Below are 26,512 nucleotides of genomic sequence, written 5' to 3' on the forward strand. Positions count from 1 at the left end.
CCTTGGTGCTCAGGGGCGGGTCCTCAGGGTCAGGTGCAGGTCCTTGGGGCTCAGGTGCGGGTCCTTGGTGCTCAGGGGCGGGTCCTTAGGGTCAGGGGCGGGTCCTTGGGGCTCAGGGGCGGGTCTTTGGGCTCAGGGGCGGGTCATTGGGGTTCAGGGGCGGGTCCTTGGGCTCAGGGGCGGGTCCTTGGGGCTCAGGGGCGGGTCCTTGGGGCTCAGGGGCGGGTCCTTGGGGCTCAGGGGCGGGTCCTTGGGGCTCAGGGGCGGGTCCTTAGGGTCAGGGGCGGGTCCTTGGGGCTCAAGGGCGGGTCTTTGGGCTCAGGGGCGGGTCCTTAGGGTCAGGGGCGGGTCCTTGGGGCTCAAGGGCGGGTCTTTGGGCTCAGGGGCGGGTCCTGGGGGCTCAGGGGCGTGTCTTTGGGGCTCAGGGGCGGGTCCTTGGGGCTCAGGGGCGGGTCCTTGGGCTCAGCTGCGGGTCCTTGGGGCTCAGAGGCGGGTCTCGGGGCTCAGGTGCGGGTCCTTGGGGCTCAGGTGCGGGTCCTTGGGGCTCAGGTGCGGGTCCTTGGGCTCAGGTGCGGGTCCTTAGGGTCAGGGGCGGGTCCTTGGGGCTCAGGGGCGGGTCTTTGAGCTCAGGGGCGGGTCTTGGGGCTCAGGTGCGGGTCCTTGGGCTCAGGGGCGGGTCCTTGGGCTCAGGTGCGGGTCCTTGGGCTCAGGGGCGGGTCCTTGGGGCTCAGGTGCGGGTCCTTGGGGCTCAGGGGCGGGTCCTTAGGGTCAGGGGCGGGTCCTTGGGGCTCAAGGGCGGGTCTTTGGGCTCAGGGGCGGGTCCTTGGTGCTCAGGGGCGGGTCCTTAGGGTCTGGGGCGGGTCCTTGGGGCTCAAGGGCGGGTCTTTGGGCTCAGGGGCGGGTCCTGGGGGCTCAGGGGCGGGTCTTTGGGCTCAGGGGCGGGTCCTTGGGGCTCAGGGGCGGGTCCTTGGGCTCAGCTGCGGGTCCTTGGGGCTCAGAGGCGGGTCTTGGGGCTCAGGTGCGGGTCCTTGGGCTCAGGTGCGGGTCCTTGGGGCTCAGGTGCCGGTCCTTGGGCTCAGGGGCGGGTCCTTAGGGTCAGGGGCGGGTCCTTGGGGCTCGGGCGGGTCCTTGGGCTCAGGGGCGGGTCCTTGGGCTCAGGGGCGGGTCCTTGGGCTCAGGGGCGGGTGCTTGGGGCTCAGGTGCGGGTCCTTGGTGCTCAGGGGCGGGTCCTTAGGGTCAGGGGCGGGTCCTTGGGGCTCAAGGGCGGGTCTTTGGGCTCAGGGGCGGGTCCTTGGTCTCAGGGGCGGGTCTTTGGGCTCAGGGGTGGGTCCTTGATGTTCACGGTCGGGTCCTTGGGCTCAGGGGCGTGTGTTTTGGCTCAGGGTCGGGTCTTTGGGCTCAAGGGCGGGTGTTTGGGGCTCAGGGTCGTGTCCTTGGGCTCAGGGGTGGGTCCTTGGGCTCAGGGGTGGGTCCTTGGGCTCAGGGGCGGTTCCTTGGGCTCAGGGGCGGGTCTTTGGGCTCAGGGGCGGGTCCTTAGGGCTCAGGGGCGGGTCCTTGGGCTCAAGGGCGGGTCTTTGGGTCAGGGGCGGGTCCTTGGGGCTCAGGGGTGTTTTTTGGGGCTCAAGGGCGGGTCTTTGGGCTCATGGGGCGGGTCTTGGGCTCAGAGGCGGGTCCTTGGGCACTGGGGCGGGTCCTTGGGCTCAGGTGCGGGTCCTTGGGCTCAGGGGCGGGTCCTTGGGGCTCAGGGGCGGGTCCTTGGTGCTCAGGGGCGGGTCCTTAGGGTCAGGGGCGGGTCCTTGGGGCTCAAGGGCGGGTCTTTGGGCTCAGGGGCGGGTCCTGGGGGCTCAGGGGCGGGTCCTGGGGGTTCAGGGGCGGGTCTTTGGGGCTCAGGGGCGGTTCCTTGGGCTCAGGGGCGGTTCCTTGGGCTCAGGGGCGGGTCTTTGGGCTCAGGGGCGGGTCCTTGGGGCTCAGGGGCGGGTCCTTGGGCTCAAGGGCGGGTCTTTGGGTCAGGGGCGGGTCCTTGGGGCTCAGGGGTGTTTTTTGGGGCTCAAGGGCGGGTCTTTGGGCTCAGGGGCGGATCTTGGGCTCAGAGGCGGGTCCTTGGGCTCAGGGGCGGGTCCTTGGGGCTCAGCGGCGGGTCCTTGGGGCTCAGGGGCGGGTCCTTGGAGCTCAGGGGCGGGTCTTGGGGCTCAAGGGCGGGTCCTTGGGGCTCAGGGGCGGGTCCTTGGGCTCAGGGGCGGGTTTTTGGGCTCAAGGGCGGGTCCTTGGGGCTCAGGGGCGGGTCCTTGGGTCTCAGGGGCGGGTTTTTGGGCTCAAGGGCGGGTCCTTGGGGCTCAGGGGCGTGTGTTTGGGCTCAAGGGCGGGTCTTTGGGCTCAGGGGCGGGTCTTGGGCTCAGGGGCGTGTCCTTGGGGCTCAGGGGCGCGTCCTTGGGCTCTGGGGCGGGTCCTTGGCTCAGTGGCGGGTTTTTGGGCTCAGGGGCGGGTCCTTGGGGCTAAGGGGCGTGTGTTTGGGCTCAAGGGCGGGTCTTTGGGCTCAGGGGCGGGTCCTTGGGGCTCAAGGGCGGGTCCTTGGGGCTCCTGGGGTAGGCCCTTGAGACTTCGGAGGCTGACTCCCGGGTGCGAGGCGCTGGGCAGGTCTTTTGGACTCTAGGGCCCGATCCAGGGGCAGGGTGGAACCTTGGGGCTCAGGGGGCGGATCTTGGGGCGCAGGGCGGGTGCTTGGGTTCATAAACTGGTCCTAGGGTCCATGGCGGGTCCTTGGGTTTCAGGGGGCGGGTCTCATTGCACGGGCGAGACCCTGGGGCTCACGGGTGGATCCTGGGGCGCTGGGTGGGTTCTTGGGGCTCTGGGAGTGCGTCTTGAGTACTGGGCAGGTCCCGGGGGATCAGGAGCCCAGGGCGGGTCCCGGGGCTCCAGGGGTGGATCCTGGGGCTCAAGGCGAGTTCTTCTGGCCCAGGGGCCGGATCCTGGGGCTCAAGGCGGGTTCTTCTGGCTCAGGGGCCGGGCCTTTAGTGCTCAGAGGCGGGTTCTAGGGCCCTAGGCGGGTCCCGGGGATCCGGGGGCGGGTCCCTGTCGCGGGCCGTCCCCGCTCCTCCCGCGCGGCCCCCGAGTGCCCAGGCGCGCGGCCAGCCCAGCTAGGGCGGCCGCACTCGGAGCGGCGGGGCGGCGGGCAGCGGGGCCGGGGGCCGCGGCGGGGGCGCCGCCCCCAGCGTCCTTCTGCAACCCCGGGCTCGGGCTGGGCTGAGCGGGCCGGAACCATGAACCGGAGCTTCCACAAGTCTCAGACCCTGCGCTTCTACGACGGCAGCGCGGTGGAAGTCAAGAGCAAGGTGAGCCCGGCGCGGCGGAATGAATGGTGGGCGCGGGCGGGGGGCGCAGCCCAGGACGCAGTGCCCACGGGTCGGGGTGCGGTGACGCCGGCGGCGCCGGGGGACGGGCGGCCGGGGCACAGAGGCGCCCCGGGATGGACAAGGAGTGTCGCCGCCACCCGCCGGCGCCTTCACAAAGCTGGTGCCCGAGGATCTGGCCGCGGAGCCGGGATCGGGGGCGCGGGGCGAGGGGAGCCGGGAGTCGAGAGCCCCCCGCGGGAGCGGCTCTTTGTTCCGGAGCCGGGCGACCCGGCGCGCTGCGGGAGGGTGGGGGGCGGCGTTTCCGGGGCCACCCGGGCGGTGGGAGCTGCGGGGAGGGCGACCGCGTCCCTGCCTAGGCTGCGGACCAGCCCGGGCCCGCAACGGGGAGGCGACCAGGGTCCCCAGCTCCGACCCCCGCGCGCTGGGCCCGACCTCCGCGGGCGCGCCTCCGGGCCCAGCCGCCCCCGGCCAACCCCTGCCCTGCACCCCCGCCTGCGGTCAGCGTGCCCCCTGCTCCCAGCCCAGGCCCGGCGCCGCTCCCCGCCGGCGTGTCTCCCCAGTCACGCACCCCCACCCCGGGCCGCCCCCAGCCCAGCGCCCCTCTCCGCCCACGTTCCCCCACCGGTACGGCGCCCCTCCCGGCTCGAGCCCCCTCCCACGCCGCGCGCCCCTCCCGGCCTGCGTGTCCGCCCCCCGCCCCCCGCGGCCCCGCGCCCCTCCCGGCCGGCGTGCCCCGACTCGCTGCGGCGCTGGGGTAATTGGCTGATAGCATCTGGCGCGCCGGCCCTGGCGGGGGCGGCCCCTCACGAAGAAAGCTTTTGTCTCCGAGGGTCTCTGGTCCGGGAGGAGGGCCTGTGGCCTTGGGGACAACACCGGGTCCCACTGCACCCCAGAAGCAGAAGCAGGCCGCCTCTTACCCCAGTTTATGTGGGACTTAAGCCTAAAGGTGGAGGCCCTTGGGGTCTCGGGTCAGTCTGGTAAACCCCAGTGCCTATAGCTCGCCCCCCCAGAAGGTACTCTCCCTCTTTGGGGCCTGGGGAGGGCGACCCCTGTACCCCGCGCCAGTGCCCTGATAACTTAATTTGAGCGTCCCAGAGTCCCAGAAGCCTGTGGGGTTCCTGTCCCCACGCATGGCCACCCTGGGGCCTGTCTACCTGGGGTGACCCCAGAGCGCCCACAGTCCAGGGCTCCTGCAGGGGCACCTCAGATCTAGTTCTGATCAGAGCCTTTCCCCACACCACCCCCCACGCACACCTCCTGACACATCGGGCTCTACCTTCAGCCTCCCCCCACACACCCTGGACACACCCTGCCCCCACACCCCGGTTCCCCGGACGCACACACAGCCCTGAACACTCAACTCTGCCTCGGGCTCTGTCCTGCAGCTCTGGGCAGTGGCCTTTGCAGACCCTCTCCCTCAAGTCTCAGCCAATTCTCCAGGTGCCCTGGTCACAGCCCCTGGCCCCCGGCCCTGCCCTGGAGTCTCAGCCCTGACCCCCGGCTCTGCCCTGGAGTCTCAGCCCTGGCCCCCGGCCCTGCCCTGGAGTCTCAGCCCTGGCCCCCGGCCCTGCCCTGGAGTCTCAGCCCTGACCCCCTGGCTCTGCCCTGATGGTCTTGACCACCTCTGCCAGATGGGCCCAGTTCACATCAGAGCCGGGCCCACCAGGTGGGCAATAGCCCTGTGGAGGGTTCTCACTGCTTTCTTTAACAGAGGGGGCATTTTGGATTCACGTTGTCACTGTGGAGACTTTAGAAGACAGAGACAAAGGGGTGATTCCCGTCTGCAAATATGAGCCTCTGTCCACCATTATCACCCAGCTGTATGTGCATGGGCACATGTGTTCACACACATATGTGTCCCTCAGGTTGCATGTTTATGTTGTGTGCACATCAGTCTTGCTTGTCTGTGCACACTGGTTGCACGTGTGTATACGTGTGCTGTGTGTGTGTACCCATCTGCCTCATCGTGCTCACTTTCTCTGCCATATTGCCCCTTTTTTGGTTGCCAAGGTTTCGCTGTTCTGAGCTGACTTTTTCAGACAGAGAGGAAGAGACAGAGGAGGTAAAGAAGGCACCACAGTCCCGAAGTGTCCTCCAGTGTGGTGGGGGCTGGGCGTGAGGCTGGGCTGTGTGGGCTGCACAGTGGGTTTCCTCCCAGAGGGGTCTCCCTCACGGGGCCTGTGCCACACCGTCCGCCACATGCCCGTCCACCTGCAGGCAGTGCGCTGCTCTCTCCCTCACTAGTGTTCTTAGGGGTCTTGGAAATAACTGCACAGTACTCTACTGACTGAACAAAACTTTTTAGCCATTCCTGACTGTCTAACAGACATTGCTGTGGCATCAGAAAGATGTGCTGTGTGTCTGTATACAGGGATCTCCTGTTGAATCCACGGAGAATTGCTATTCTTTCTTCGGGACAAATTTCCGGAAGTGGAAAGCATACATGCTTCTTAAGACGTTGAGTCTAGTGTTCAGTTTTCTTTGAGGAAGTCTTTTTCTGTCAGGCCATCACCTGTTTTCTGTCCTTCCATCTGTCTCTCCCTCAGCATCCTTTCTCCTTCCCTGAGTAGAAAGGTGAAACATCAGGCTATATTTTGTCTTTGTTGTTAGTGAAGCTTCACTGCTCTAGGCCAGCACTTTTGAGATGGAGAGAGGTGAGAGGAAGATGCCACAGTAAAGAAGGGGCCAGCTCAAGCCTCGCCTCAAGTGTTCCTAAGCAGGCACCCTTCCTGGTGAGCTGTCTTGTGCCCACGGCTTTGTTTTGACTTGTGCCGCTCGGGGTTTTTCTGTGGCACGTGGCCGTGAGCACGGGCTCTCAGCAGGCCTGTGTTTCCCTGTGGTTTTTCTTCTCTTCATGTTGTTTTGATTGCTTTACAGAGGAGCTTGTCCACAGGCAAGATTTCCAGCCATGCAGGTAGTGGTGAGGTGACAGTGTCTTAGGTCAGCATGTCCCCTCTGGCCCCCAGATCTTGTCTCTGGGTGTGGACACGCCCTTACGCCCTTCCCTCTGGTGGGCTGGCGGCTCTCGCTCCCAAGGCCAGAGAGAGCTGCCTGATGTGGCTTCCCTCACTTGTGCCGGCACGCCGCCAGCCTTCCGGGTATGCCGTGCCGTCTGCACCGACAGGTTTGCAGACCTGATCGGGAAGAGGCTCAAGCAGACAGCAGCAGGAGCATTCTGCACTGGCCATCCGCCAGGGTTCTGGGACCTCCTGGACCTGCAGCATTCGCACAGCACCTCCTCCGTGGGCGGCCAGGCTCAGCTGGGTTCTGATCCTCTGGCTTTGTGGATGAGGTGTCTGTGACGATACTCAGTGGCTGCCGAGAATCCTTCCTCAACCCCCTTCATAGCCCTGGAGGCCACACAGCCAGGGACTCGGCCGAGCCCCCGAGGTGGAGGAGCCACCGCCTGACTCCAGGTCCCTGGCCACAGTGAGGGCGGCTCCCAGCTCCCAGTTCCCCCGTGTGGACAAGCCCCGGGGCAGTCAGGCCCCTGGAAGGCGTGGGCCAAGGGACTGCCACAGGTCTGGGCTGAGGTCCCAGTGGGGTCCTCTCCATAGCCGTCTGTCCACACCCTGGAAACTTGGGGTCCTGAGGTTTTTCCCAGCACCCCAGTCCCTGCCCAGCCTCACAGGACACATTGGCCCAGAGCTGCTCTGACAAGGGTCCAGTGGCTGCTTCTCGAGCCACCCTCCCACTCACTGCTCACATTTCTGGCTGGCTGGAGGCACCATAGCATCCCTGCTTCCCAGCGCTGTTCTCCAGGGAGTGCCTTGGTGATGGAGCCCAGAGGCACCATCTCTGTGTGTTCAGACCTGAGGTGCAGATCAGGCCAGAGCATCTGGATTTCCCAGAGACCCGGGAGCAGAAATGCCACTAGGAGCTGGGAGCTCCTTTATGGGGGGGGTGGGGGGGGTTCATCAGCTGGCCTGTTCCAAGGCTGCCTCGTCCGTCCCTCAGTTGCCTGTGTGGGGACAGGTGAGGGAGCTGCAGAGCTGACATGGTGGAGGGAGTTGACTTGAGTGTCCCTTCTGGTCTGAGTCCTCAGCGCCCTAGCAGCTCTGAGAGTGGCTCACTCTGGCCGTGTTGCAGCCTCAGTCCCCGGTCCTCTCCTACGCCCAAGCACCGCAGCCTTCTTGCTCCACTTCTGGCTGTGGCCTGTGGCATGTATGGCCACGTCACTCTGTTCTCAGCCCCAGGCTCCCTGGCAGGTGGCACTGGTGAGCACAGAGCAGGGGTGCTGCGTCTCATGTGTCAGCTCAGATGCAGGTTCTGATTCCCCACCTCAGGACCTGCGTCTTGCAGGTCCAGAATAGAAAAGTAGGAGAACATTCTAGATCTCCCTTTGCACTTGTTCATTGAATCTACATCTTGCTTTCTTGCTCATGAAAACACTTGTTTTGTTTTCACTAGAGAATGAACCCACAACCTTTACCCATGTGCTGACCTGGGGTGAGGGGCAGTTTGACCTCAAGATTGTGGCTCAAAATGGGCTGTGCTGGGCCATGAGCCAGGCCCAGCTCACAGCCCTGTCCATGCTCCCTCGTGAGGACTGTCAGGCACAGCAGCTCAGCCCAGGTGAGGCTCACCCTCTGCTCTGCACTGCACTTGGAGGGCCAGCCCTGCAGGTCAGCTAGGCTTCAGCGAGGCTGGGAGCAATGCTGGGCCAGCCCTGCAGGTCAGCTAGGCTTCAGCGAGGCTGGGAGCAATGCTGGGCCAGCCCTGCAGGTCAGCTAGGCTTCAGCGAGGCTGGGAGCAATGCTGGGCCAGGGCTGAGCCCAGTGCAGACTGAGACCAGTGGTCCGGGCCATCCTCTGCTCCCCCAGCAGGGCAGCTGGTGCATATCTGGCTGGTGCTGGCAGGCCTCTGAACCATGGGCTAAGTCACACGTGGGGCTGGACTGGAGCACCCTGGCCAGCCTGGTGCCTGTGCTGTCCCCGGGATCCCGTATCTAGCAGCTGCCAGCAATGGGAGGCTTTGAGGGCAGTGAGGGAGAGGGCCACAGAGCAGCCCCTTGGTGCCCTGTGTTCAGCACTGAAGGACACCACACCTCTCCTGCAGGACGTAGCCCTGGGCCATAGAGCTGACCTTTGCTGTCAGCACAAAGGGGCTGGTGCTGTTCTCTGAGTGCGAGGGTCTGGCCTGCTCTTGCCCCATGTCAGTCCCTGAAGCATGCTTGTGACGCCCGTTTTCAGGAGGCTCAAGAGTGGCGAATTCTGTGGCTCCCGGAGGTGCCCTAGCCCCGTGTGACTCCTAGCCCCACCGGCTCCGCTCTGGGCCCCACTGCTGCTGTCAGATGCCACACTTCTGTTTTCCTCCCTTTTCCGCCTGGCCTGAATCCTGCTGGTTTCTCCAGCATGGCCGTGTTCCCAGGGCTGTGTGGTCTGCTTTTCTGGATGTTTCTGCAGATGACCTCGACTTCTGTGCAGGGAAAGAATGTGTTAGTGGCAGTAGTGTTTTAAGGAAATGACGGTGGATGGGTCAGCGTCGAGACCTTTGTCCCTCGGATGGGCTTCGCCTTTTGTTGTGAAGACCAGCTGGGGTGGCTAAGTAAGGCCCTGGCAGCATTCAGGTGAGTTGCTTCCCCCACGGGTCTGCACTGGCACCTCTGAGGGGAGCATACCTGCCTCAGAGGCTCCATGTAAGAAGTAATGGATGAATCCCCAGGGAGGAGCCAGTGACCTGCTGACCCCCCCCCCCCTTGAGATCCCAAGAAAGGAGTGAGGGAGTGACCACCCAGCTTGGTGGGTGGGGAGGCTATGGTTTCTCTGGGGGCAGTGTGGCCTGAACTGTGGTGTGGCTGGAACCTCGTCTTCAGAATGCCCCTAGAGGGGTTTCTGCTGGGTGATCACAGAGCGCTGGTGACACTGAGACCCTGTCCGGCCTGAGGAGAATGTGCTCTTGGGTGGGCTGCAGGCTGGCTGTCCACCACAGGACCCGTCGGCCTTACTAGCGGCCTGAATCGCGTGCCTGTGGTCTCAGGCGAGTCTCTCGCCCTCCCTGAGCCCTTGTCAGTGGGAAGGTGATGACTTAATTGTGGGCGTGCAGCTCCTGACCAGGCTTGAGGTGTGCGCCCGCCAGCTCTGGGTGTGTTCGCTCACGAGGTGGTGTCTGAACAGAGTCTGCCGTGGCACCTCGTCAGGCCATGACGAAGCCAGGAGGGTGAGCCCCACCTCTGTGACCTGGAAAAGAGCAGGGCCCTGTGGTGGAGGCAGATGACTCCGAGTGCCGGCGGAGGGCGGAGGGCCGCCCCAGGCAACCCCCAGCATCACGCCACCACTCTGGACTGGATGCGGGGTTGCCCCCCTTACAGTCTGGGGTCAGGGTGGAGATGGGCGTGAGCAAAGCAAGTTCTGCCCTGTTCCCGAGCTGCCCTCTGTCCTCGTAACCAGACGGTGTGGGACCCTCTGGAACTGGAAAAGCTGGCCCTACCAGCTTGGACTCAGCTCACATCCTGTTTCTCCCCGGCAGCCGGCAGTAGGTGGAGGCCTGCCCTGTGCTGCATCCTCACCTCTGAGCCCACAATGCCCACAGCTTGCACCTGGAACCGCGGGGCTTCCGGTCTGCCTGGAGCAGGAGCTGAGGGCACTCAGCTCCCAGCAGTGCCACCCCTGGGCACCATGCTTCTGCCTACAACTTTTGGTCAGCTGCAGTGTGCTGTGTACAAGCTTATTCTCTGAGGTGAAATCACAGTGACGGCTCTGAGGGCTGGTGGTGGCAGGCCTAGTAGAGCACATACGTGACCGTGAAAAGTCTGTTGAGGCCCAGCAGCCGGGCCCCGGCCAGTCCTGCCAAAGACCTGTGAGATTCCCGCCCACACTCTGCTGTCTCTCCTTGATGGCAGCCACCTGGTGTGCGTTTGAATGGGTCCCTCTGGAGCTTTGATTTGTATTTTTCTTAGAACAGAGAGCATCTTCCCACAGCTTATTGGCTATTGGCTATTGAAGAAATGTCCAGTCAAGTGCTTTCTCCAAGTTCTAGTAGGGGTGTTTGTCTCTATTGCATTCTAAGGTGTGTGTGTGTGTGTGTGTGTGTGTGTGTGTGTGTGTGTGTTCCTGACTAGACATAACATTGCAAACATTTTTTGCCATTCTGTAGATAGCTGTTTAATTTTTTCTTTTTTGCCACCAGGGCTATCACTTGGCCTCAGTTCCTAGTGCTTCACTGTTCCTGGTAGACATTTTTTCTTTCCTCTAAATAGAGTATGAAAGACAGAGAGACAGAGAAAGAGAGAGAAGGAGAGAGACACCATAGCACTGTTCTACACTTTGTGAAGTTTCTTCCTTCAAATTCTCCCTGTGGTGGCCTGGAACTTGAACCCAGGTCCTTGGACACGGAAATGTGTGTGCTAAGACACCTGCTGGACCTTTCTTGATGATGCCCTTTAAAACACAAGTTCAGGCCAGGCAGTGGAGCACCCAGTTAAGTACACATATCACTGTGTGCAAGGACCTGAGTTCAAGCCCCCACTCCCCACGTGCAGGGGGACACTTCATGAATGGTGAAGCAGGGCTGCAGGAGTCTCTCTCTTTCCCTCTCTATCTCCCCCTCCCCTCTCAATTCTCTCTGTCCTGTCAAAAAACAAAATAGAAAAAAAATGAATGAATGAAAAAATGGTTACCAGGAGCAGTGGATTCCTAGTGCTGGCACCGAGCTCCAGCAATAACCCCAATGGCAATTAACAAACAAAAACGCATGATTTGAAGTGAAGGTCAGGTGACCTGCCTTTATCATCTGTTGTTGACAGCTTTGGGTTTCACGAAGTGAAAGTTGTCGCCTAACCCAGGCCGAGACTCGCTCCCCTGAGTCCTCATGTTGAGGTGTGTGGTGCAGTTTGAGCAGGGGTCCAACCTCATTGTCTGCATGTGGGTGTCTAGCCTGGCTTCGCTCTTTGAGACAACTTTTCCAGTACTTAGCTCTTTCGACATGTTGTCAATCATCAGTTGATCACAAATATAAAGTCTTTTCTGGACACACACACACACACACACATTTTTTGTTTGTTTGTTTTGTTTTGTTTTAACAGAGCCACTAGTGGTACGGGGACTGAACCTCAGTCTTTGGGGCCTCAGGCTTGAGAGTCTTTACAGAACTGCTGTGCTGTCTCCCTGATGCCTTCTCTGGACACTGGGTTCGTTCTGACCAGTATCTGTATGTTTACTTAAGTGCCAGCATGACGCTGAAAGTCTTGGAATAGGGAATAGGGAAGTGCGAGCCCTCCAACTCTACTCTTTTTTTTTTAAAAAAAAGAATCCTTTTAAATTTTCAGGGGCCCTTCTATTTCTGTATAGGTTTATAGGTTTCAGGAACTATTTGTAAATTATATAGCACCCCCACAAAAAAAGGTAGCTAACATTTTAGTGGGTGTATATTGACTCTATAATCACTATCTTTTTCGATGTGATTGATTATAAATGAAATTTACTTAGTTACATTTTCAAAGTGTTTGTTGCCAGAGTGTAGAAATGTGGTTTGTCTTTATATATTAGCACTATAACCTGCGATCTTCCTGATCTCACTTATCCTAATAATTATTTTGTGGATTCTTCATTTTTTCTGTACACATGTGTGTGCACTATGCATATAGATATATTTGCTGCATTTACTAGACCACTGCTCAGCTCTGGCTCCTGATGGTGGGGGTTGATCTGGGTCCTTGACCTTCCTGCAACATGCTGTACCCAGTCCAAGCCTGACTCTGCTTCACCTCCTCTCCTCTCCTTACTTCCTCCTTCTTCTTCTAGCGTTTGCCCTTCTTCCGTAGTCAGTCAACAGTGTCAGGTTGAGCCTGATGTAAAGTTTCGAGACCTCCTTTGAATCTGGAGAGGTGGCAGTCGTTGACTATGTGGGTCATAGTCTGTCTGTAGCCGCAGGGGCAGTTCGTCTCTGGCTCCCCAGCGATGGAACATAGCGGTGCACCGGCCATGGCCTGTTCGATAGCGATTGAGGAGGGCCCGATCATAACGTGCCAGGTCAAAGCCGGGTTGACGCTCGCAGGGGTCTGTGATGAGGTGTTTGTTCTTAACCTCAGCTGACTGCCAACTCTGTTTCTAAGAGACTGGAACAGAGAAGTTCAGTGTAGGCGTAGGGGACCAGATTGGGTGACGAGACGTCAAGCGTTGGACAGGGTGGGCGAAGATATCTGCGTATATTGGCAGGTCCGGTCGAGCGTAGACGTGGGAAATGAACTTAGATGATGCCGCATCCCGACGAATATCTGGCGGGGCGATGTTGCTAAGAACTGGCAGCCATGGAACCGGGGTGGAACGGATGGTTCCAGAAATGATCCTCATGGAGGAATATAATTTGGAATCGACCAAGTGGACATGGGGGCTACGGAACCATACTGGGGCACAGTATTCTGCAGTGGAATAGCATAATGCCAGAGATGATGATCGCAGTGTGGAAGCGCTCGCGCCCCATGAGGAGCTGGCCAGTCTTGCAATGATGTGATTCCTCGCGCCCACCTTTGCTGCAGTTTTTATGAGATGTTCGTGAAATGACAGGGTGCGATCGAGAGTAACGCCAAGATAGATTGGCTGGGCTTCATGCCGGATTCTCGTATCGCCAAGCTGCACATTAAGCTCACGCGAGGCCGAGGCATGGTGTAGATGGAAAACAGATAATACCGTTTTAGCAGTGCTAGGGATTAGTCGCCATTTTTTACAGTAATCAGATATCAGAGACATGACTTTCGTGAGTGTTTCCTCGAGGATGTCGAACTTGGATGCCTGAGTTGCACAGCAGATGTCATCAACGTAGATGAACTTCCTTGAAGAAGTTTCTGGGAGGTCATTGATGTAAATATTAAACACTTCCTCCTATAAGTGCGATCACTTGGTTCGCTTTCCTGCTCCTGGGTTGTCCCACATAGCATGATTTCATCCAAGATCAATCAGGGGCGAGGATGTCATCATTTCCTGCAGCTGGAAATTATATGTCTCACTTTCTTAGCCACTCACCTGTCATCGGGCATCTGGGCTGCTTCCATGTTTGGCGTATGGAAACATTGCTGCTATGAACGTGGGAGAGCACAGATCTCATCGGATTGTTTAGACCTTTTTATATGTTGTTACATGTGACCCTGCTGTCTTCTTGTTGAGAACTTTGGGGTCTGTTCATAGTGAACACTGATTTCTAGTTTTCTATTCCTGTGATGTCTTTTTTGGTACCTGGGTAATGCTGGCTTCCTAGAATAAATTAAAAAATGTCCCATCTCTTTTACTTTTTGAAACAGTGGTGAGGGATTAGTACTACTTCTGTAAATGTTTACTGAAATTTACAGGTAAAGCCATCTGGACTTGGGCTTTTCTTCCTGGGAAATTCCAGAATTATTAATTCATTGTATTCACTTTTTTCAAGTTTATTCCAGTTTTCTGTTTCTTTTGAATTAGGATTGATACAATTTGCCTTCCACAAAATATGTCTTTCACCAGAGCACTGCTTAGTTTTGGCTTATGGTGGTGCTAGGGGAGCTCTGGGCTGGGGAGACAACATAGTGGTTCTGCAAAACCCTTTCAAGCCTGAGGCCCCGAGGTCCCAGATTCAATCCCCAGCACCACCATAAGCCAGAACTGAGCAGTGTTCTAGTCTCTGTCTGTCTCTCTCTCTCTCTCTTTTTCCCTCTGTATATACTCTTTCTCATTAAAATAAAATAAATAGGGAGTCGGGCGGTAGCGCAGCGGGTTAAGCGCAGGTGGCGCAAAGCACAAGGACCGGCACAAGGATCCCGGTTCGAACCCCGGCTCCCCACCTGCAGGGGAGTCGCTTCACAGGCGGTGAAGCAGGTCTGCAGGTGTCTGTCTTTCTCTCCCCCTCTCTGTCTTCCCCTCCTCTCTCCGTTTCTCTCTGTCCTATCCAACAACGACAACGACAACAATAATAACTACAACAATAAAACAACAAGGGCAACAAAAGGGAATAAATAAATATTTTAAAAAAATAAATAAATAAAATAAAATAAATAAAATATTTTAAAAAAAGACTGGGAGCTCCAAGCCTCAAACATCAAGGTGTGTTGGACGAGCTACCTTGCTATCTGCTCAGTGAAATTTTTCCAGTTAATGAGTTACTCCGTTTCTTCTTTAGCTTCTAATGGTGGTGTTTTTTTTAAAGAATTTATTTATTTATTCATGAGAAAGATAGGAGGAGAGAAAGAACCAGACATCACTCTGGTACATGTGCTGCCGGGGATCAAACTCAGGACCTCATGCTTGACAGTCTAGTGCCTTAGCCACTGCGCCACCTCCCAGACCACCTAATGGTGGTATTTTTAAAAAAGATTTTTCATATAGTTTTTTTTTCCACCAGAGTTATCTCTGGGGCTCGAAGCTGACACTATGAATCCACTTCTCCTGGCAGTCATCCCCCCTTTTTTTGTTTCTGGAACAGAGAGAAATTGAGAGGGGAAGGGGAGATAGAAAGTGATAGAGAAGGGGTCAGGCGGTGGCACACCTGGTTAAGTGCGCACATTACAGTACACAAGGTCCCAGGTTCAAGCCCCTGGTCCCCGCCTGTAGGGGGAAAGCTTCACAAGTGGTGAAGTAGGGCTGCAGGGGTCTCTCTGTCTTCCTCTCCCTCTCTGTCTCCCCCACTCCTCTCAATTTCTCTCTATCTCTATCCAATAATAAAATAAATAAATAAATAAGAAAGTGAGAGAGAAAGACAGATATCTGCTTCACCAGGCAGATGGGTAAGGGGCTTGAGCTCAGGTTCTTGCACATGGTAACTGTGCATTCAACAGATGCACCCCACTCAGCCCTTCAGGTGACTTTTATTAATTTATTTATTTTTATTATTTTTTTTGCCTCCAGGGTTATTATTGGGGCTCAGTACCTGCATCCTGAATCCACCGCTCCTGGAGGTAATTTTTCCCCCTTTTGTTGCCCTTGTTGTTGTAGCTTTGTTGTGCTTATTATTGTTGTTATTAATGTTGTTCGTTGTTGGATAGGACAGAGAGAAATGGAGAGAGGAGGGGAAGACAGAGGAGGAGAGAAAGACAGACACCTGCAGACCTGCTTCACCGCCTGTGAAGCGACTCCCCTGCAGGTGGGGAGCCGGGGGCTCGAACCGGGATACTTAACACTGGTCCTTGCCCTTTGCGCCACATGTGCTTAACCCACTGCACTACCACCCGGACCCCCTCAGATGACTTTTAAAGCTACAGTTCTTCTGTAAGCACAGCTACAGTGGAATTCTGAAATTATTGGTATAATAAATCTCCATTTCACTAATCTAAATATTCCAATTTCCCTAGTGATTTATTCCCTTTCATACTTGAGAGGGTATTAAATTCCACATGTGTGAGTTCCCTAAGTTTCTTTTACGCATTTCTATTTTCATCCCTTTGTGATGGGAAGATACACTTTATATGGTATCAATCATTTTAAATTTATTGAGAAAGGGAGTCAGGCGGTAGTGCAGCATGTTGTGTCAAGCACAAGGACCGGCGTAAGAATCCAGTTCCAATCCCCCTGCTCCCCACCTGCAGGGGAGTCACTTCACAGGTGGTGAAGCAGGTCTGCAGGTGTCTGTCTCTCTCCCTCTCTGTCTTCCCCTCCTCTCTCCATTCCTCTCTGTCCTATCCAACAATGACGACAACAATAATAACTACAACAATAAAACAACAAGGGCAACAAAGTAGAATAAATGAATAAATAAAAATTATTGAGAATGTTAGGTCATGAAATATGGTCTACCGGGTGTCTGGCGGTAGGTAGTGCAGCAGGTTAAGTGCAGGTGGCACAAAAGCTCAAGGACCAGATTAAGGATCCTGGTTCGAGCCCCCGGATCCCCAGCTGCAGGGGAGTCACTTCACAGGTGGTGAAGCAGGTCTGCAGGTGTCTGTCTTTCTCTCCCCCTCTCTGTCTTCCCCTCCTCTCTCCATTTCTCTCTGTCCTATCCAACAATGACAACATCAATAACAATAAAAACTACAACAATAAAAGAAGGGCAACAAAAGGGAATAAATAAATATTAAAAAAGAAGAAATATGGTATACCCTGGAAAATGTCCCGTTTATACTTGATCTGTTTCTTTTAAAAATGCCATTGGAATTTTGATAGAGATCACATGAAGTCCTTAACTGCTTTAGGTAAGATGTGCATTTAGTCTTTTAAGGTAGTTTATTAATAGTGCTTTAATATCGGTCCACAAGACTGTATCAGGGTTGGTTTGACACCCATACCTGTGCGTAAGGATCCAGGTTCGAGCCCCCGGCTCCCCACCTTCAGGGGGGTCGCTTCACAGGCGGTGAAGCAGGTCTGCAGATGTCTGTCTTTCTCTTCCCCTCTGTCTCCCCTCCTCTCTCCATTTCTCTCTGTCCTATCCAACAATAGCAATAGCTATAACAACAATAACAACTATAACAAGAACAACAAAGTGGGGGAAAATGGACTCTAGGAGCAGTGGATTTGTAGTGCAGGCACCGAGCCCCAGCAATAACCCTGGAGGGGAAAAAGAGAGAGAGAGAGACAGAGAGACAGAGAGAGAGAGAGTCAGCGAGAGGGAGGGAGAGAGGGAAAGGAAGTAACTAGTAAGGCCGTCTGGGTCGGTACTTCTATCAGTCCTCCAGGGCCGAGCTCTGGATCACAGCAGCCTGTCCGTCCTGGGACAGAATGAAGCCACAGTTTCTCCTCCCTCTCCAGTGTCCCCTCCTAGGACACTGCTCCCCCTGATATCTGGCAGCTTGTCAGGGACTTTGTTTTTATAAATCGATTGTTTTTGTATATTAAGAGGAAGTGAGCCTGGCATCTTTACTCTTCCACCACTTGTCACTCTGTGTGTTCTTGAGAAGAGTGTGGTTGGTTGTTGGATGGCCTTTTAGGTGTAGTAAGTCATATATTTTTTTAAAATTTAATTTATTTATTCATGAGAAAGATAAGAGGAGATAGAAAGAAGCAGACATCAATCTGGTACATGTGCTGCCAGGGATCGAACTCAGGACTTCATGCTTGAGAGTCCAGTGCTTTATCGACTGCGCCGCCTCCCGGACCACTAGTAATTTGTATTTTTCAATCATCATCCACTTCCTGCTTTGGCTTTGACATGTTTCTGTTCATTACTGAAAATGGGGCATTGAAGTCACCAACGTTCTTTGGTAAGCCACCTGTCTTCTTCCCTCAGGTTTGTCCACTTTTGTATCACTTATTTTGAGGCATTGTTCATAGTTACATATATATATTTATAATAATTACCTCTTTCTGGTGAAATGACCCTTTTATTGTGAAGTTTTTTTCTGTATAATAATTTGTGTCTTAAAATCTGTCTTGTCGGGGGTGGGGCGGGTGGTGGCGCACCTGGGTGAGCGCACATGTTACAGTGCTTAAGGACCCAGGTTCAAGCCCCTAGGTCTTTGACTTTGGTGCAATACACCAACTCTAGTCCAGGTTCTGCTTTGTGTTTACTCTTCTGATCTTATTTTTCAACTTCTGCCTTTGAATGAGATCATCCCATATTCATCCTTTTTCTAACTTATTTTACTTAACATGATTTCTTCAAGCTCCATCCAAGATGGACTGAAAATGGTGAAATCACCATTTTTACTCTGAAAATGTCTAGTAGTTTTATCTATCTCTTCATTTAGCTCTCTCATTTCTTTATTGATTTTATGCCTGTATGGTCTCTCAAATTGAGGGGGGTATTGAAGTCCCCTACTAATACTGTGCTGCTGTTAATATATTGCTGTAGCTCTTTCAGTAGATGTTTGATGTATTTAGATGGCCTCTCCTTGGGTGCATAGATGTTGATAATCATTAAGCCCTCTTGATTGATTGATCCTCTGAGCACTAAGTAATATCCATCCCTATCTTCTTTAATTTTATTTATTTTAAGGTCTGTCATGTCAAATATGAGCATAGCTATTCCTGCCCTTTTTTGTGGGCCATTGGCCTGTATTGTATGATAGTTTTCCATCCTTTCACTTTGAGTCTGTGTTTGTCTTGTGGAGTTAGGTGGGTTTCCTGTAGACAGCATATTGTTGGGTTGTGTTTTCTGATCCATCTTCCTACTCTGTGCCTTTTAATAGGTTAATTCAAGCCATTGACATTTTTTGATATTATAGATTGAAGATATTTTAATGCCATTATTGTAGTTTTTAGAGTGTTCTGACATGCCATGTTTATAGTGATCTAATTGTTTATAGGAGACCTTACAGAACTTCTTTCAGGGCAGGCTTGGTGATAGTTGATTCTTTTTAAAAAATTTTTTTTTTTATTTTCCCTTTTGTTGCCCTTGTTGTTGTAGTTATTATTGTTGTTGATGTCATCATTGTTGGATAGGACAGAGAGAAATAGGAGAGAGGAGGGGAAGACAGAGAGGTGGAGAGAAAGAGAGACACCTGCAGACCTGCTTCACCACCTGTGAAGTGACTTCCCTGCAGGTGGGGATCCAGGGGCTCAAACCAGGATTCTTACACCGGTCCTTGCGCTTTGCGCCACCTGCGCTTAACCCACTATGCTACCGCCCAACTCCCAATAGTTGATTCTTTCAACTGTTGCTTGTCTGAGAAGGTTTTTATGTCTCCATCTAGTTGAATGACAGTCTAGCAGGATACAGTATTCTTGGCTGATAGCCTTTCTCATTGAGCACTTGATAGATATCTTGCCATTCTCTTCTGGCCTATAGTGTTTGTGTGGAGAAGTCTGCTGCTAATCTGATGGGTTTTCCTCTGTTGGTGACTCTTTGTTTGTTTGTTTGTTTTATTGCTGGGCTCGAGGAATCCACTGCTCCTGGAGGCTGTTTTTTTCCCTTTTATTGCCCTGGTTGTTCTATCATTGTTGTGGTTATTATTATTGTTATTATTGATGTTGTTGTGTAGGACGGAGAGAAATCTAGAGGAGGGGAAGACAGAGAGGGGAGAGAAAGACAGACACCTGCAGACCTGCTTCACCACTTGTGAAGCAAACCCCCTGCAGGTGGGGAGCCAGGGGCTCAAACCGGGATCCTTACACTGGTCCTTGCACTTTGCACCATGTGCACTTAACCCTCTGTACCACTGCCTGACTCCTGGTGACTCTTTGTTATTCTCTTGCCACCTTCAGCATCCTTTCTTTATGCTTACTTCTTTTCATTCTAAATATGATGTGTCTTGGTGTCTTTAAGTCTCAGTTAATTCTGTTTGGGACCCTCTGGGCTTCTTGAAACTTTATGTCTTTTATGTTGTCTAGACTAGGGAAGTTCTCATCTATTATGTCCTATTTCCTCCCCCTCCTCTCTTCCTCTGGTAGTCCTATAATGTGTATATTATTTCTTTTGAAGTCATCCCATATGTCTCTGTTGTTGTTTTCAGTACCTCGTAATCTCTTTTTAAAATATCTTACTTCTTTCTTAGTTTTCTCTAATTTGTCCTCAATCTTGCTTGCAGGGACTCGTGGCAGTGTGGTAATACAATTCTTTATTGATGCGGGGCCCCAGAGTCAGGCGTGAGCACAGCAGGTTAAACCATGTGGTGCCAAACCACAATGGCCGCCTCCCGCTCTGCATGCCAGCTCTTCTCCAGGTCGGGACGCGGGAGAGAAAAGAGAGCAAAACTGGGAACAGAAGTGGGTTTTATGGGATATAAACCGTAAGTGGCAAGTCGGAATTGGAAATGGCTAGGAAAGGGGGTGGAGAGAGGCAAAAGTCATGCTGGGAACGTGGAAGCATCCTTAGCAACTGTTGCAATGGTTTTAACTGGCGGGAATTAGCAATACCTTGAGGGGATAACATGGTGGGGATCTTTCAGGCAAAACAATGATTATGTAAATAGACCATAATGTAAGCAATGGAGGATGGAGCAAGGGGGCTGCCCGATACTTGCTAATTCTGTTTTCTGCCTCATTTATTCTATTCTCTCTCCCCTCTGTTGTTTTCTGTAGCTCAGCTATTTTCTTGCCCTGTTCTAATACTGTATTAGCTTGTTCAGCTAGTTGTGCTCTTAGCTCAGCTATTTCAGCTTTCAACTCTCTAATTACCTTGAGATAGTGTTTTCTTTCAGAGTCTCACTTGTTGGTTGTTTCCGCATTTCTGATGAAAATTCTTTCAGACTTTTTCCTCACTCCTGTGACTAATTCCTCAATTAGCATTTGGATGTTGATCTCATTCTTCTGTGCTTATACCTTTGGGGGGCTTTTAACTGGACTTTTGTCCTAGTTCATTTCTCCAATATTTCTTCTTGGTTTAACCATTCTATATAGTATGTTATGAGGTCCCTTTCTCAGTACTTTTAAGTCCACTGGTCACTCTTGCCAGAATTGACTTGTATCTAAATAAAGTACGTAAAGAGTTCACAGTTGTGGAAATAACAGTTGTTTCAATGTTATCGCAATCCCTGAGTTCAAGCACAGTGGCTGTTAAAGCCTCTTTTGTTCTTTTTCTTCCCTGTAGGCTAAGGTAGCATGAGGCCTTTCTATAGTTGCATTTGATGAGCCTTAGGGAAGTCGGCTCCTCCCTTCAGCAGTCTTTTTATTGGTAAAAAATAACAGACTAGAGGTGGCTCCTCAACTGGCAAATTGCCAGATGTTACCAGCCACTTAGGAGCAGAAACAGGCTTTAGCCCCAGGAATCTATCATTAGGCTCCTCTCTGTCTATGAGCCACATGTGTTTTCACCCACTGGTGACTTGGTGGGTTCCCAAAGTAGTCTCAGTCTGGTCTTTTTTTTTTTTTTTTTTTACCAGAGCACTGATCAGATCTGGTTTCTGGTGGTGCAGGGGATTGAACCTGGGACTTCGAAGCCTCAGGCATGACAGTCTGTTTGCATAACCATTATGCTATCTACCCCTGCACTCCCAGTCTCGTCTTGTTGCAGTCTCAGGTGATCTTTGATGTTCCTTGTTCTTCAGAGAAGTTTCTCAACTGAGTAAAGTTGGAAGTCTGGGCAGAGTTGTGGTTTCAGGATGCTCTAGTGATTTGGTGGGCTCCCAAAGTCATTCTAATCCTGTCTTGTTGCGGTCCAAGTGGTATCCTTTGATATTCCTAGTTGACCCTAACCCTAACCCCTAACCCCAACCCCAACCCTAACCCTAACCATATTTCTTTGTATGTTGTAATTTTTTGGGAAAGTAAACATTTTAAATAATATGGTGTGAAAACACTAGAGACCAGACTCTCCATCTCATGGTGTTTGTTGTCTGCTTAAGAACTTCTAGGCTGTTTCTCTGAAGAGTATTCTCTGTTATGTCTAAATTCTGAAGTCTGCTAACTTGATAGTCAGCTGATGACTGGACAGTTTCCTTAAATGGTTTTAACCAGTTAGTCTCCCTGATTTGCTTAGGGTTTCTGAGGGTGCATATCTTCAGCACCCCAATAGTCGACAAAACTGTTTTGGTCTTTTCTCCCGATCACAAAGTGTCATGTGTCATCCAGTAATAAGCGCTCACGCCTTCTCAGGGTGTGTGTGTGTGTGCACCCTTCCAGATCTCCAGGCATAGATAAACTCATCAGAGCTTCCCATGGACATCTCATTTCCCCAACTTTCCTTTTTCTCTCCCTGTGTTTTTTTTTCCTTGATTTTTAATGTGGTGAAACACATTATGACAGAAGCTTTACCATGCCCGTCATTTTTGAGGGTGCAGCTCAGCTCCCTCACACAGCTCAGACCCTCACCACCACCATGGAGCAGCACTTTGCCCACAGAGCTGGAAGTCTGTTCCCACCAACCACCACCTTCCCTCTAGCCCCTGTTAACTTCCACTTCCTGTGTGTGATTTTTTTTTTTTAATGAGAAAGAGATATATAAAGGAAAAGATACAGAGAGACAGACCAGAGCCCTGCTCAGCTCTGGCTGATGGTGGTGCTGGAGGTTGAACCTGGGACCTCAGGGCCTCAGGCAGGATCTGTTTGCAGAAACATGATGTTATTCCCCAGCCCTCTGTCTGGCACCTTGTCTGCTGTAACCTGAGTGGGATCTTTGTTCTCCATCTTCATCCGTACATCACCCAGTCAGACTTTCCTTCCTTGTTCAGCTAGGTAGCACTGTGTTGCATGTGGGTACATTTTGCTTGTGGCAGCTCCTTTCCATGGTTCCTGTTGTAAGCTGCTGTTGTGACAGGTATCCGAGTATCTCTGAGACCCTTCTTTCAGATACTTTGGGTTTCTGTCCAGAACTTGAATTGCTGGGTCACAGGTTAATTCCATCTTTAATTTACTGAGAAGCTTCCATTCTGTCTCCACAGTGATCCTGTGTTTTCATCCCACCGACAGTGCTCAGGCTCCAGCTTTCCACATTCTTGCCAGCACTTGTTTTCTGACTTGGTTTTCCTCTGGTAAGAGCCATCCCATTGGGTGAAGGGGCTTTCCTCAATGACGAGTGGTGTTGCGGTGCTCTTCATGTATTTGCTGGTCACCTGTGTGTCTTCACCAGAGAAGCAGCGTTTTCTGGGTTTTGTTTTGTTTTGTTTTTACAGCACGTTGTATTTTTGCTGTTGAGTTTCCTGTAGCGTCTGGGTCATGCTCACTCATCAGAAGTGATTTGCGCAGGTTCCTTCCTGCTGTGTGGACTGCCTTTCACTGTGGACATGTATTCTGGGCCAGTTATTCCCTTCCTTCTCTCTTTCTCTCTTTCTTTTTTTTTCTCCAGGGTTATCATAGGGGCTTGGTGCCAGCACTATAAATCCACCACTCCTAGTGGCCACTCTTTCCTTTTTCCACTTCATTCAATAGGACAGAGAGAAATTGAGAGGGCAGGGGAGCTAGAGAGAGAAAAAAAGAGACACCTGCAGATCTGCTTCACCACTTGTGAAGCATCTCTGCTACAGGTGGGGCGTGGGGCTCAAACCCGGGTCCTTGCGTGTAGTACTGTGTGTGCTTAGGGGGTGCACCTCCACCCAGCCCCTGCACCTGAGTTCTTTCTGGAGGAGATGACACAGCTCTCAGTGAGGGTGCTGGGCAGGTTCAGGGAGGCTTGTTGATAGGACCATCAGCCTGCTCATTGAGGCCAGGTTCCCCTAGGCAAGTGCTTCTTCGATTTCTCAGTAAGTACTGACATCCTGAAGTCACTGGTTTTGAGTGAAAGGGTGACTGCTGTGATAAGAGGAGTTTCACATCTTGACTGTTGGCTATAGGTGAATGAGGAAGGACTCTGGCCACCGCCCTCGACTGCTGGTATGGGAGTGAACAGGGAGAGACGTGGCATGTGCTGGGTTCTGGCCTCTGCTGACCTTCAGCACCAGTGGCTTTCACTTCACTGGAACAGACACCCCAAAGGGAGTTTGGGAAACTAGTGCTGCAAAAAGGTTAATGTATTTTTAAGTTGGCATCTAAATTTTTGTGATAAAAATAAAGTTGCAAAGGATATGATTTCCAGTGTGCTACAAATATTTTACTTAAAATATTTCATCATATGATTTTTTTTAAATAATCAATTTTAAAAATAACTAAGTGCCACCATGATTTGATACTACCACTTGTGCTTTAAAATAGAACTAGCAGGAGTTGGGCGGTAGCACAGCAGGTTAAGTGCAGGTGGCGCAAAGCATAAGGACCGGCATAAAGGTCCCGGTTTGAGCCCCCGGATCCCCACCTTCAGGGGAGTCGCTTCACAGGCAGTGAATCAGGTCTGCAGGTGTCTGTCTTTCTCTCCCCCTCTTTATCTTCCCCTCCTCTCTCCATTTCTCTCTGTCCTATCTAACAATGACAACACCAGTAACAACAATAATAATAACTACAACGACAATAAAAAACAAGGATAACAAAAGGGAAAATAAATAAATATTAAAAAATAAATAAGTAAACAAATAAAGACAGAGCTAGCAAGTCCCATTTGGATGAGCAGCAATGCTACAAAATCCGTTTTCTCTTAGTCTTTTGTTTCTACTACGTTACCCCAAGATTCAGTTCTCTTCTTTTATTCTGATTAATTACGCTTGACTAGCCTATATCTCCACAGCATAAATATATACATAAGTTGAAGTAGGATATTTTTTCTCCTGCCTATAAGGTTTCATTTCTGAAAAGTATTTCATATATATATATATGTATATGTATACACACACACACACGTATCCTTTTGTTGCCCTTGTTTTATTGTTGTAGTTATTGCTGTCATCTTTGTTGGATAGGACAGAGAGAAATGAAGACAGGAGGGGAAGACAGAGAGGGGAGAGAAAGACAGGCACCTGCAGACCTGCTTCACCGCCTGTGAAGCGACTCCCCTGCAGGTGGGGAGCTGGGGGCTCAAACTGGGATCCTTACACCGGTCCTTGTGCTTTGTGTCACCTGCGCTTAACCTGCTGCGCTACCACCCGACCCCCGTATTTCTGAGTCACTTTCTGATGTTTTGCATGGTGGAGAGGACACTGGCAATGCTGTTGTCACTTACACTGGTCAGCAGTGGACTCAGAATGACTGAGAAGCCCGATTTTGTGGAATGTATCAATATTCGTCACAGTTATTCGACAAATAGAATGTCATGAGTAAAAATAAGAACTTCATAGTAAGAAGTTTCTACACTGAATCCCTGACTTCTTAAAAAATATTTATTTTATTTATTTATTTCCCTTTGTCATCCTTGTTGTTTTATTGTTGTAGTTCTTGATGTCGTCGTTGTTGGATAGAACAGAGAGAAATAGGAGAGAGGAGGGAAAAACAGAGAGGGGGAGAGAAAGACAGACGCCTGCAGACCTGCTTCACTGCCTGTGAAGCAACTCCCCTGCAGGTGGGGAGCCGGGGGCCCGAACCGGGATCCTTACGCCAGTCCTTGCGCTTTGCATCACCTGCGCTTAACCCACTGCACTACCGCCCGACTCCCTCCCTGACTTGTTAAGTCACTGTTGGAGCACAGCTTTAAGGTGTACTAAGCAGTCTGAACGGTCCCCAGACGACATTTCTGAGCTGTGATGTGTGGAATATGTGTCCTGCTGGCACAGCAGGGCAGCGGGGCTCCTTTGCCTTCTCGTGTGGAGTCAGCACAGAGAGCTTGTCTATGAATAAGATGGTGCCAGCCTGTACTCTCCAAGCCATGGTCCCAAAATAAATAGCCACAGGTGGTCTGTCATTACTGCTATTTCTGGCAGTCTGTGAGCTGGCAGTTCAGTGAGAACGGCTTTCAATTTGGTTGGAAGCAAAGAATTGGGAGCCTCTTGTCTTGGGTTCTGCCGCCCTGCCATCATAGCTACTCATCTGCTCGGTTTCATGTGTCCCAAGGCTGTGGTGCTGGGTTGTCCTACCAGCTCCTTCGTTGGTGGCACTGGCTATTAGGAAAACAGTCTCTGCTGTCTGACTAACGGTTCTGAAGGCAGAGGCAGCAGCCACCCTCGTGTGTGAGCGGCTCGTGGCCCAGCTGTGGTGCATGGAGACCACACGGCAGGGTCTGAGGGGACGTCCCGCCTGCTCGTACCCAGTACCAGCCCAGTCCAGCACAACCTCCACATCTGCTCACCTTTGAGAACCACATGCTTTGTGATTTGAGCTGGTTTGCTTTGACTGGTTGACTGAATGTCCAGATGACTTCAAGGCTACTTTTCTGACATTTTGATGTTGTGTGTTTAGAAGGCGGTCCTTCCTGCTGGGTAGCGGGTCCCTGGCTGTGTGGGGGCAGCAGCCTGTGAACCCTCAGCAGGCTTGTGGGAGGTGGCAAGGCCTCTTGTGGAAGCTGGCTGATGCTCTGTGACATGAGCCAGGGCTATAGGAGAACCCTGGCATTTCTGGAGCGGGGGATCTGCTAATCTGGGCCAGAACCAGAACCAGAACCCTGTGCAGGGTAGGGGTGGGAGTGGGAGGCCCTGATGGGCCCTGTGGACAACCCTCCTGCTTGTTCCAGTGGACAGTCCTCCTGTGGGCCCCATGCAAGGCTGGACAGCCCTCCTGTGGGCCCTGTGGACAGCCCTCCTGTGGGCCCCGTGGACAGCCCTCCTGTGGGCCCCATGGGCAGCCCTCCTGTGGGCCCCATGGGCAGCCCTCCTGTGGGCCCCATGGACAGCACTCCTGTGGGCCCCATGGACATCCCTCCTGTAGGCCCCGTGGACAGCCCTCCTGTGGGCCCCGTGGGCAGCCCTCCTGTGGGCCCCATGGGCAGCCCTCCTGTGGGCCCCATGGACAGCACTCCTGTGGGCCCCGTGGACAGTCCTCCTGTGGGCCCCGTGGACAGCCCTCCTGTGGGCCCCGTGGACAGTCCTCCTGTGGGCCCCGTGGGCAGCCCTCCTGTGGGCCCCGTGGACAGCCCTCCTGTGGGCCCCGTGGACAGCCCTC

At 53.1% G+C, this 26,512-nt stretch overlaps 1 protein-coding gene across 1 annotated transcript in view; it reads left to right on the forward strand.

Annotated features, from left to right (window-relative positions):
- The first annotated feature begins 3,041 nt into the window (after positions 1–3,041).
- The window catches only part of PARD6G (par-6 family cell polarity regulator gamma), a 56,769-nt gene continuing 33,298 nt past the window's right edge, over positions 3,042–26,512 (forward strand). Inside the window, exon 1 of the mRNA XM_007537093.3 lies at positions 3,042–3,329. Coding sequence (XP_007537155.1) covers positions 3,258–3,329 — 72 coding nt within the window. The 5' untranslated portion in view covers positions 3,042–3,257. The remainder of the gene's footprint in view (positions 3,330–26,512) is intronic.

Source organism: Erinaceus europaeus, chromosome 15 (assembly GCF_950295315.1).
Source record: "Erinaceus europaeus chromosome 15, mEriEur2.1, whole genome shotgun sequence".
NCBI lineage: Eukaryota > Metazoa > Chordata > Mammalia > Eulipotyphla > Erinaceidae > Erinaceus > Erinaceus europaeus.